General features: G+C 45.7%; 2 protein-coding genes across 10 annotated transcripts in view; one reads left to right on the top strand and one right to left on the bottom strand.

Annotated features, from left to right (window-relative positions):
- Positions 1–241: 241 nt before the first annotated feature.
- Positions 242–12,562, bottom strand: part of MTA3 (metastasis associated 1 family member 3) — a 217,352-nt gene continuing 205,031 nt past the window's right edge. For 7 of the 9 annotated variants that reach the window (XM_027621301.2, XM_027621297.2, XM_027621295.2 and 4 more), the window contains one exon: positions 242–3,896. In XM_027621301.2, coding sequence (XP_027477102.1) covers positions 3,871–3,896 — 26 coding nt within the window. In that variant the 3' untranslated portion in view covers positions 242–3,870. Of the gene's footprint in view, positions 3,897–4,639; positions 4,714–12,562 lie in introns of those variants that run through there. The other 2 variants (XR_003524570.2, XM_027621300.1) reach the window with 2 other exon arrangements.
- LOC118357243 (ATP synthase subunit d, mitochondrial-like) lies at positions 10,690–11,279 on the top strand. Its single transcript, XM_035728763.1, has one exon. It carries the CDS (start codon positions 10,727–10,729, stop codon positions 11,210–11,212), a length of 486 nt encoding a protein of 161 aa, XP_035584656.1. The 5' UTR covers positions 10,690–10,726; the 3' UTR covers positions 11,213–11,279.

The following is a 12,562-nucleotide window of genomic DNA, read 5'->3' as shown; positions in this document are numbered from 1 at the left end:
TCAGGATGTGGCTGATGGGACCCCGCAGAAGAAAGTGCAGACCCTGGGGATAGGTCTGAGAGTCTCAGTGTGGCTGGGGAAGGTCAGCCTCTCCAGCCTGGTCTGTGAGCTATGCAGGGGGAGAGCGAACCCAAGACGAGGAGCACCTGATGCTGGGGGCTGGGGCGAGCACGCACTGAGCCTTATAGCGGAGCCACCATCCCAGCAAAGGACAGCATCAAACCAGACATGATCTCCAGAAATTTATTGGAAACACAATACAAATTGATTAGTAGATGGTATCTACTTACAGACAGACAGTCCACACTAATATCACGCTCTGAATGAATCATCCTGGGGAAACACTCATGACCACTGATGCATGGTCTGGGCTAGTGTTCTCTGGCAGGGCAAGTCAGAAATTGGGGGCAGAGGAACGAAGGGGAAGGATGGGCAGAAAACTGGGACATGGCTTTCCTGAGGGGAATGGTGAGGTGGGGTTGCTAAACGGGTGAATTCCCCCAAAGGAAAACAAGGACAACCGTGGAGAATAAAGGCTTTACCCCTCCCTTCCAAAAACATTTTCCTCTCTACGTGAGTGAGTCTTCAAAACCCCCACGGGGTCAGCTCCTGCGTCTACTCTCACCGGGGTCTAAGGATAGCATGGGGCATAAACAGCAGGCTGGACATGACACAGGGCAGACCGAGGCCACGCACATCGCAGCCTGCCTGCCTCAGACCCGCTCCTCTACCTCCCCCACCCTGCTCTGAGTGGTGGGGGCTGACCGCCGCAGCGTGCTTGTCCCAGGACCCCAGGTCAGCTGGCTTCCAGCTGGGTTTAACTAACAAGAGGCACCTGAAGAACCTGCAGGGCACGAGAAAAGGAGAAGCCAGGCTATTTCTCCCCACACCTGCCTGGGGGTTTGTTTCCAGCAGTGACCGTGCCTCCTCGAGGCCCCAGCTCCCACCAGATAGGCCTTCTGTGGTCCCCAGTTCCTCCCAGTGGCCCGAGTCCCCACGCTCTGGTAAAGTGGCCTCCACCAGCCTCTGGGGGGTGGCTATTTCCTGCTGTTGTTCCCCACTTCTGAGTTTGTCCTCTTCTTGTTTCTGTGTTCAGTAATTCTCTGGATTAAAACCCCTGTTTTAAATATTTGGAGTGGCAAAATAAATAAATAAATAAAATAAATCAAATAAATAAATAAATAAATAAATATTTGGAGTGGCTTCTGTGTCCCTGGTTGGATACTGACTGATAGAAACCGGGCTGTGGGCAAAGTAGAGTTGTGAGTGGTGGGCTAAAAACCAGTCTCTCCTCTTTTGCACCATCTCTGGGGGTGGGCAGGTGGTGACGCAGAATGGGAAGATGGCTTGTGAGCTTCCATGTCCTCATCCAAGGGAGCACAGACCAGGCTCAGCACAGTGCCACCGGGCACATCTGCCGTGGGCCGTGCAGACAGACCTGCCTGTCTACCCCACAAGCTCGCTGCACCGTGGTGACATGCCCCCAACACACACAATGGAGACACTGTGGCCCCAGGAAGGGGGTGGCCGGGAAACCCTCTCAGGACCAACTGCTCAGAACGGCCAAGGCCAATGTCAGAGGCTCCTTGGTGTCGTTTCTCTATTCCCTTGAATGTTTAATCAGAATGCTGGGGAACTTTCCAGAGATGAAGTGGGAACATAAAGATCTTAGTCAACATCCTCTCTGTAGGAGGATGAGGCTGCAGAACCAGGAGTTCTTACTACAAGGTGAAGGAACGGCTTTCTTGGTACATGTGGCTCGAAACGAGCTGCGCTTTTACCAAAGCTAAATGTGAACTACAACTAGGGTGGGAGACTCCCTGTTCTCCCTGCAGACCGGGCTTGGCCTCAGTCTCCGAATCTCCTGGGCCTGGATGAGGAGGGCCTCTCCCAAGAGGCAGAGAGAGTGAAGCTTGGCAGCAGAGTCACAGAAGTGGACTGCTCTCCAATCAACAGTCACATTTCACATGGGTCAGGAGAGGAGCGTGAAAGGGCCAGGGAGCCATCGCGCCTCCTGTGTCCATGAGTGACAGTAAGTCCAGGGCAGGGCACTGAGACAGCTTTCTCGTGTCTTTCTTTAGAGAGAACACACCATGTGGCATGTGATGCAGAGAGCCAGCTGCCTTGTCTCCCTAGGTCTTTTCAGAGGGGGCTATTCTCTGGGGAACCCTGAGGGCAATGCCTGTCACCTCTGCCCCACTCACTGGGCACCTCTAACACAAGCCAAGACCCAGAACAGCTCCAAGAATTGGCATTGGTGAGAACATCCCCAGGTCACCCTGGCAAAAGCCAAAGATGAGAAGCAATGCCTTAGAAGAGAAGCCTCGCTGGCTGCAAACTGGAGAGAGAAAAGGCAGCTCGAGCTCTGGGCATTGCCGTCAGCCATCATCCATCACGTTCTCTTTGCTGAGCTGAACCCAGCCTCTGAGGATCTGGCCATCTCCGGTGTCATCGTGATTTTAATGATACCTCACTCTGCTTGGGGGGCAGGGGAGTGTCAGCTCAATTGTAGTCATTCTGTCCTGCAACCACCTGGTTGTTTGGCCATCCAGCTGCAGACCCCAGGGACAGCTCAAAGGCCAGAGACTCCAGTTTTCTTTCACGGTGCTGTGAGCCTGTGCCCTGCAGACTGTCCCTGCAAATGGAGGATAGGGGAGTGGCCAGACTCATATCTGCTTGGGGAGCTGTGGGACACTAAGTTATTCCTACCCCTGCAGCTGTGTGCATAGAGCTGCAGAATGGCCAGCCCGTGGGGCCAGCAAGGGCTGGTGCTGAGCGCAGACAGGAAGAGCCCAAGCCAGTGAAAACTGGGTCATAGGCACATCTCCCGGGGCCTAGGCACGTGTGTTCATAGAAATGTCTGGGCTGGAAGGGTGGGGGGGGCTCGTGGTGTCATATATGCACACTCACCTGCAAACACACTTCTCTCATTTCACCCTCCTAGGCCAAACAGATTCTGTCTGCTTAAAATAAACCTGGGGGGTTTGTGACTTGTCGAAGGACTAACCTGGCCGCAGTTGCTCGGCGGCTGGCTTGGCTGTCAGGGAATAGGGCAGTCCGCGAATGGCTAGTCACGGTGATACACACGCTCAGCTCCGTTTTAACACCTGCTTTTGCTGGAGCTGTCTGGGACCAGGCAGAACCAAGTAGGACACCAGCTTCTCTCCAACAATAAAATACAGATGATATGAAGAGTTCACAGGCTTACCGAAGAAGATTTTCTTATTTTTTGTCAGAATCTCATAATTCTGTATCTAGGAGGGGTAGAGGAGGGGGAGTCAAATATAGGATGCAGGGGTGAGAGCAAAACTTCCCCATTAGAAAAAAATAAAGATGAAGCCTATTGAGAAAAAGCCAAGTGACAGTAATGGCAAGGATAGGGGAATATCATGAACTGCATACACTGGCACTTTCCTTGAGAAAAATCCATTCAGAAAGCTGCCATGTCCCTCCTGCAGACCATCAGGGCGCCAACAACAGGGCTGAGCGGACACATGCAGGGCAGCAGCAGCTCTGAGCTCCCAGCAGCTCTGCTGCTGAAAGAGCCGCAGTGCCTGGGAGCGGAGTGCTGGAGAAGGAGGAGGCTGAGGGGCTCCCTCGTCCCCTCAATTTTCAGGCAGGTCCCGCTGTGGGACAGTGAGGTCTCTGAGAGAAAAGCGAGGTGACACTGATTCACACATGGAGACGCGACTTTGGCGCCGTGCACTCCTAACAGTTTCTTCCCCTGCCCCACTGAGTCTCCAGGGGGCACATGTGAAGGTCTCCCACTGAAATGTGCTGGAAATGGGGCTGCCTCCTTCCCAGGCACGACTGTGAACATCAGCAGGACAGTGTAGCGAGTCTTGGCTTATAGTATGAAATAGAGATAGCTCAGTCCGACACGCAGCATGTGAGTTCTGGGGAAGGAGAGAGATGGGGTCAATGTTAAAGCAGTTCTGACAGAGGAGGCAAGGTGAGATCAAGGACAGAGCCAGCCCTCCCACCCACAACATCACAAACGTCAAGGAAAGGCGGTCAGGCATTAATTCAAATAAAAGCTCACGCAGGATAGTTTAAGGTTGGACCAAAGGGAAGTCTAATTGAGGCCAAGAAAATACGTGAATGACACTGAAGTATCTTAAAAGCTGGGCTTTGGATGGGCAGGTGTGGTGGTTACTGCCAAGACATACAGCATACCAGGCAGGTGCCGATACGCTTATCAAACCTATATCACGGGCTGTCTCTGACCAGATACTAAGGAATGGGGAGCACAATTGGCCTGGAGGAGACACAATGTGATCTGAGGTAACCATAAATAATCACAGTGATGTGGGCACTCAGAGGCTAGGAACACTTTTTCCTGTAGGAGGGGAATGAATCTCAAACCCACCATGTCATAGTGGCCCTCATTCCCACCCCCTCCCCGCCCAAAACCTTTAACTCTCCTTCTCAGAGTTGGTCCTCTAGAGACTCTCAAGAGAAATAAATAAATGAAAAGCAGAAGTGGCCTACAGAGCGTATCATTACCATCTGGTATTACTCACCAGGTTGTGAAACCTTTCGCTTGGTTATTAGGAAAGTGGCTAAGAGGGAAGTGGGGGTTGTCTGCTGAGATGGAACCAAGAGCCCCAGCCAAGGGAGAGGACATAGGGATGCTCACCTTCACAGCCTCCCGCCATCCTGAGGAAGGTCTGCAGGATGGAACAGAGCTGGGCCTTCACTTCATGAGCCTTTCTAGAATAGGGGAGACATATGTACACAGCCTGGTATCTGATAGGGCTCAGCAAATACGTGTTAAATAAAAACCGAGATAATTCAGTTTCGGACTCAGGCTAACCTTTGCTTCACTGAACCTACTGTCGGTTATGTAACTGCATTATTTAACAACTTTACCAGAACCTTGTGAGCATCAGAAAGGTTAGGAACTTGCTCAAGGTCACACAGCAAGTAAGTTGAGGATTTGAACCCAGATCTTCTTAATTCAGGTCAAGATTTCCCTGCTACACCAAGCTGCCCCATTCTCCATCCATCCCAGTAAGAGCATACTGTCCTCGTCAGTGTCTAAGTGAAGGGTTATGTATCTGTCAGAACCTCCAGGATTTCTTAGAAGGCTCTCTCCCTCTCTCTCTCTCTCTCTTTTTTTTTTTTTTTTTTACAGGGGGCGGGGGGAGGAATGCTCTGTTTTTGTCCAACCCCTGGGGAATTAAGCCATCTGCAAGAACAGCCACTTATAATAGTTTCCCAAGTTTCTGTTCTGTTTCGGTAAATTGTGCTTCCTTTTATTTGTGCCAAACTTACCTGCTTCCGTTTCAAAAGCAACCCACTAGCATCCAGGTTGACACCAGCCTACTTCATGCTGGCTGTGGTTTTAAGTTGAGACATGTCACCTCTCTGCATTCCTGGCTGTAGAATCCCATCTGCCCTTATAAGGCTATGACTTCACCGCCCCCTGCTAGGAGCTTCCTCAACCCCACTCCATTTCCTTGAAGCAAGAAACAGGTGGCACATGCAGGGTCCAGATGCAAGAGGCCCAGCACAGCAGAGAACCCCAGGAGGAGATGTACACCCTTTCTCAGGTCGCCTTACTAGACGATGTAGCCCTTTTTTGCTTATAAATAAATTCTCAAAAGCATTAATCTACACTTGCTACTTTTGTCTATATTAATTCTGATTCATAAGCACTTGTTTTCTTACAAAAATTTCCCTCTTGGTTCCACTCTTCAGAAGTACTTCATGTCCATGGACTTGGAGATTCTGCACCCTAGCTAATCAATGCAACAAAAACCACCTTCTTGAATCCAGCTGCTGGATTCTGAGTTCATTTCCCTCCCTTCTGAAACCCAGAGGAGAAACCACCATCAGAATTTTGGAGGCTGGAAAGCAGATACGTGAGTGATAACAGACTATGCACTCAAGAAAGCCAAACCTGAGGCTGGCAGTGAGGAAAGCCAAGAACACAATTTGTCCAAAGGGTCTTCAAATGGCTCAGGAATTAACATCAGAAACCTCTGGCAGTGGGGAAGGGAGACTGAAGCCTGGGGATTAGTTGAAGGCTGTTTGAGAAGCAGGTAGACCCTTAGAAGCCCTCCTGGCTCCAAACTCTTAGGCAATTGCCTGCCTGCCACAAGTCTGAATGTGTGTCCTCTGAAGAGGACACGAAAGAGGGTCTCAGTTGCAGGGGACACCATTTGAGGGCAGGGCTGGCCACTCCAAAATTGAGGAATCAAGTGAACATATGCCTTATGGATGATGAGACCTCCAGTGTTCTTCCCATTTAGCTCCCAGAAAGCATGCTGCTAAACCTTAAACTCTGGGGGAAGAGACTGTTCTATGGTCTCGTGTTTGTGTCCCCACAAAATTCCTATCTTGAAATCCTAATGCCCAATGTGATGGTATTGGGAGGGGAGACCTTTGGGAAGTGAGTAGGTCATGAGAGTGTAAAGAGACCCCACAGAGCTCCCTAGCCCCTTCCACCATGTGAGGACCCAGAGAGAAGTCAGCAGTCTGAAACCTGGAAGAGGGCTTTCACCAGAACCCAACCATGCCAGCACCCTGATCTTGGACTTCCCAGTCTCTAGAACTGTGAGAAATAAATCTCTGGTTGTTTTTTTTTAAGATTTTATTTATTTATTCATGAGAGACAGAGAGAGAGAGAGAGGGGCAGAGGGAGAAGCAGGCTCCCAAGGAGCAGGGAGCCCGATGCGGGACTCGATCCCAGGACCCTGGGATCATGACCTGAGCCGAAGGCAGACGCTTAACCATCTGAGCCACCCAGGCGCCCAAATCTCTGTTGTTTATAGTGATCCATCTGCAGCATTTTGTTATAGCAGCCTGAATGGATTATGATAGATGGGAAGAATCTTCTCTGGGAAATGTGACCAGTCTATGAGAGCAGACCTGGAAACAGTGGCATTTGGGCCACCCAACAAACAGCCCAGCCTGATCACCATACCATGAAGTGCACCACAGCCTCTACCCACAAGCAGGGCACAGAGCTTTCAGTGTGATTTTAGTCTCCTACTCTTAAACAGTAGACAACCACAGGTCACCAGGGAAAAACCTCCAACATAAATGTCAGAGACCAAAACAAAGAACAAAGAGAAGAATTAAAATTGGAGGAAATAGACTATTCATAGAGAAGAAAACTTAAAAAAACAGGAAACACTATCATTATCTTCAGAGGAGTAAGAAAAGATACAGTATCCATGAAACACCAACAATATGCTATTTAAAAAAAAATTCATGAAAAAAAATGTAAAAAAGATATCCTTTTTTATTTTCCAAACCTAAAAGCCAGGAAAATGAAGCTCTGGGGCCAAGCAAAAATGTACACTGCTGCTGAATTACCAAATATCGAATAGCAAATGTTCCAGCCAGGGAATGGATGTACATGTAGATTCAAGTAAAACACTGATGGAAAAAGTCATCTGTTACATTTTTTTTCATGAATTTGCAGAAAATTACTGAGCTGTTACTCCCCTCCCCCCACCCCCCATTATAATGGTGTTTACCAAACATACCAATAATTCACTACAATTCAGACCTTTGAAAATCTAGCTTTCGGTGTAGAATGGAAAGTTAGATGCATCATTGCCCAAGACAATATACTCTTTGATAGAGCTTTCTACAGATACACTTTTTATAGGTTATTTTCAGTATATGTCAACATCCATGTATCTTGTGAAACGATAGGCTAAAGTAATGGATCACATGGCTGTACCTTTTCCACATACATGTGCGATGGATAATTATTGTATATTAAGATGGGATTCTTTCCTTATCTTTAGTGTTAACCTACCCAGACCGGCCCCTCTAACATGAGTCGATAAATGTTGTCCTGCCCACCGGTGGTTTTGATGGCTGATTAGACACACTCTTTGATTTCTGCTGCAGAAGGCAACATGATTGTAATAGAAACAGCTATTTTCCCCTTTCCATTAAAATAGAGTTTGAACAAATATTTTAAAGGTGTAAAATACTATTAGAAAGTACTATTTGAAATGAACATTATAGGAATCTCTTGGCATAACAGCCACAGGATACTTTATTGCTTGGCAGAAGAGACAAGAGGTGAGATGGAAGTAGCACACTAGCTGGATGAGCGCTTGTGTCGCCCAGCGTAAGCAAGTGTGGCGTACAAACAAGTATACTCTGAATACATTATTTCCACTCATTTAGCACAAATAAATCATTTGGTTTCACTTGGAAGTGGAAAAAAAAAATTGAGGGGCACCTGGCTGGCTCAGTCGGAGGAGCATATGACTCTTGATTGCAGGGTCATGAATACAAGCCCATGTTGGATGTAGAAATTATGTAAATAAATAAATAAAAACAAACAAATTTTTTTTTCTTAAATTGAGAGAACCAAGGGGAGTTGGCAGAGAGCCTATAGAAAGATTGAAGAGTTCTACATTCTATAATCGTGGGCTAATTTATTTTGGGCTAACCCTCCAGCCAATAACAATAATAAACTCTGGATAAAATATTTAAAAAAAAAAACCTGAAGGTTCTGGAGAGCAACCAAAAAGTAGGCAAAAAATGAAGGGGATATGATCCTTGAAAAAAAGGTGAGATTCGATGAGATCCACCCCTAACTGGCTTTTCCTTTATGGACACTTCCATGCAGTACAAAAGGAATATGGCTCAAGCAGAAAACTGGAATCTAACTAGGCTAAGGAATCAGGGAGAGTCCAGAGTTTGAGGCTGCCAATATAGCTGGAAATACAGGAGGAGATCCTGGAAAGGAAGAAGACAGGGAAGGGGAAGCCGCCAAATCTTATACACTCCCCTCAAATCACGGGCTGGTTCTGGAACTATGTATTTATGAGGTGGGACTCCAAGGAGTCCAGTGGGAAACATCAGCTGAAAGGCTAAAAAAGGCTGAGCAGCAACCTCAGCAGCTGTCTACTGCTGGGAAGACAGATTTTGGAGTTTATGTTCTACCAAGTTGGAGGGACTGGGCAAACAATTTGGTCTTTCCATTGAAATCTCATGGGACTAAGAACAAAACTGAAATAAACCAGACCTTTTAAAGTTTTAAAATAAGCCTCCAAAGAATCAAGGTGACCTGCCAAATTAATTGCTTGCTAGGACAAAATGCAACACTCTGCAAAGGAAAATAACAGAATCCAGAGTCTCTACAACTTAGCATCCACACTGACCAGTATTCATTAAAAATTAACAGACTGAGGGGCACCTGGGTGGCTCAGTCATTGGGCATCTGCCTTCGGCTCAGGTCCTGATCCCAGAGTCCTGGGATCGAGCCCTGCATTGGGCTCCCTGCTCGGCGGGAAGCCTGCTTCTCCCTCTCCCACTTCCCCTGCTTGTGTTCCCCCTCTCACTGTGTCTCTCTCTGTCAAATAAATAAATAAAATCTTTAAAAAAAAATTAACAGACTGAAAGGCACCTGGGTGACTCAGTGGGTTAAGTGTCTGACCCTTGATCTCAGCTCCGGTCTTGATCTCAGAGTTGTGAGTTTAAGCCCTACATTGGGCTCCAGGCTGGGCGTGGAGCCTACTTAAAAATAAATAAATAAATAACAGACTGAGCAACCCATCCAAAGAAAAAAGTCAGTAGACAATGACTAATGGATGATTCCGATGTTAGAATTAGCAGATATGGATATAAAATATTCACTATAAGTTTGTTAAAGAATCTATAAAAAAGATGAATACAATGGGTAACAAAATGGTATATTTCAGGAGAAATACAAAAGAACTAAATGGAAATTCTAAAACTGAAAAATACAAAATCTAAAATGAATAATTTGTTAGATGGGATTAATAGCAAATTCAATACTGCAGAAGAAAGAATCAATGAACTTGAAGATCTCTAAAAGTTATTCAGACTGACAAATAAAGCATATGTACTATATGAGTCCATTTATATAAAATTCTAGAAAATATAAACTAATCTGTGGTGACAAAAAGATCACTGGTCACCTGAGATGAGGTATGGGAGATGGGGTGGTTGGGAGGGTAGATTATAAAGGGTTATAAGAAAATTTTTGAGGGTGATGGATAAGTTTATTAAGTGGATAATGGATGGATAAGTGATTGCGGTGGTTTCCTGGTATATACATATGTTATACTTATCAAGTTGTATATTTTATTTTATTTTATTGTTTTATTTTTTTGAGACAATCTTTTTTTTTAAAGATTTTATTTATTTATTTGACAGAGAGAGAGACAGCAAGAGAGGGAACACAAGCAGGGGGACTGGGAGAGGGAGAAGCAGGCTTCCTGCGGAGCAGGGAGCCCGATGCGGGACTCGATCCCAGGACCTGAGGGATCATGGGATTACGACCTGAGCCAAAGGCAGACACTTAACGACTGAGCCACCCAGGAGCCCCCAAGTTGTATATTTTAAATATGTGTAGTTGAGGGGTGCCTAGGTGGCTCAGTTGGTTAAGTGTTCAACTCATGATTTCGACTCAGGTCATGATCTCATGGGTCATGAGATCCAGCCCCATGTCAGGCTCCGCACTCAGTGGGGAGTCTGCTTGGGATTCTCTCTTTCCCTCTCACTCTGCTCCTCTCCCTACTCGTGTGCACACATGCTCTCTCTCTAAAATAAATAAATAAATAAATAAATAAATAAATAAATAAATAAATAAATAAATAAATCCTTCTTTAAAATAAGAAATATATGTAGTTGAATGTCAATTATGCCTCAATAAAGCTGTTTAAAAAAGAAATAATAATGGGCTGTGGACTCTAGGCTGCCGGGGTCGGTGAAGGATCTCAAGATGGCTGCGCGAAAACTTGCTCTAAAAACCATTGACTGGGTAGCTTTTGGGGAGATCATACCCCGAAACCAGAAGGCCATTGCTAACTCCCTGAAATCCTGGAAGGAGACACTTACCTCCAGATTGGCTACTCTCCCTGAGAAACCACCTGCTATCGACTGGGCTTACTACAAGGCCAATGTGGCAAAGGCTGGTTTGGTAGATGACTTTGAGAAGAAGTTTAATGCCCTGAAGGTTCCTGTGCCAGAAGATAAATATACTGTTCAGGTGGATGCTGAAGAAAAAGAAGATGTGAAAAGTTGTGCCGAGTTTTTGTCTCTCTCAAAGGCCAGGATTGAGGAATATGAAAAAGAGCTGGAGAAGATGAGGAACATAATTCCATTTGATCAGATGACCATTGAGGACCTGAATGAAGTCTTCCCAGAAACCAGATTAGACAAGAAGAAGTATCCCTATTGGCCTCACAAGCCAATTGAGAATTTATAAACTTGAGTTGGGGAGAAAGCTCTGGCCCTCATGTTGTAAATGCTGGACATTAAAAATAATGATACGGTAAAAAAAAAAAAAAAAAAAAAAAGAAATGATAATGGAAAATAGCTTTATGGGTTTTTTAAAAATCTGGTGGACTAACAGGTACTGGCTTTAGAGATACTGCATAAGAATCATTCTGAGTTTAATAAAACTAGAAAAAAATTATTTAAAAAAAACTCTAAAAAGGATAGGAGAAAAAAGAAAACTGGTGTGATTATGTTAATATCATACAAAATAGACTTCAAGACAAGGAGTATTAACAGAGCTAAAAAGAATCATTTCACAGTGATAAAAAGGTAAAAAAGACATAAAAATTATAATTATATATATCACCAATAACAGAATTTTAAAATACTGAGGCAAAAATTGACAGAATAAAGGGAGAAATAGACAAATCAGGTGGAATATAAAGTTGAGAGTCTCCCAGAAAACTGGAGAGAAAAAAGAAAATCGGAGGACCAGTGCAGGAGGTCCAATGTCCAATATATTGACCCTACCTTCTTCTTTTTTTTAAAGATTTTATTTATTTATTTGACAGAGAGAGATAGAGAGAGCAAGAACACAATCAGAGGGAGTGGGAGAGGGAGAGCAGGCTTCCCGTTGAGCAGGGAGCCCGATGCGGGGCTTGACGCGGGGCTCGATCCCAGGGACCCAGGCTTAACAACTGAGCCACCCAGACGCCCCTTGACACTTTCTTCTGCTGACTATCTGATTCCAGATGCCTAAAATGTGGTCAGCCCTGTTTCCTCATGACTCTGGGCTGTGCTCCCTGGCTGCCCTGGAGAGGGGCTCCAGTAGGCACTCAGGGAAGCTGCAGTCAGACTGTCATGGAAACTCTCAGGTTATCCTCTTCTGACACCTCCATTTAACAAAGTTGCCTTCAAGCTTGCTCCTCCTTTTTACATTAATTACTTTTTGCATTCATTTATATGTAAATAATTGTTGATAAAAATAAATATTTGGTTGAGGCAGGAAAATGCATAGATTATAACTCAGATGTTTTCTGAGCTTAAAGAGTACTCAGTCATCTGGAAGGAAAAACAGGAAACAGGAAAAGAAAATAATAATGAGCTAGGTTGGGAAGCTTAAAATGAACCCAGTGGGAGGTCCTCGAATCAACTAGACTGTGACAAATCTTTCCATTTCCATTGCCCTGGGGGGCGGGCCTCCAGATTCAGAACCCTTCTCACTTCCATAGTGGGATCCAAAGAGACCGCTCAGGAGGATACCTAAATCAGTTAGTTTCTGGAGTTGGTCTTTACCTCCCCGGGGCATCAAGATCTAATACTGATGTCTCAAGGGCCT

The sequence above is a fragment of the Zalophus californianus genome, chromosome 8, assembly GCF_009762305.2.
Source record: "Zalophus californianus isolate mZalCal1 chromosome 8, mZalCal1.pri.v2, whole genome shotgun sequence".
Taxonomy (NCBI): Eukaryota; Metazoa; Chordata; class Mammalia; order Carnivora; family Otariidae; genus Zalophus; species Zalophus californianus.
Note: the sequence above shows the minus strand (reverse complement) of the source record. Positions and strands in the feature narration are given on the sequence as shown.

Bases quoted from the DNA above. Each gene is read 5' to 3' on its own strand.
- LOC118357243 (XM_035728763.1), top strand. From the start codon at position 10,727: ATGGCTGCGCGAAAACTTGCTCTAAAAACCATTGACTGGGTAGCTTTT.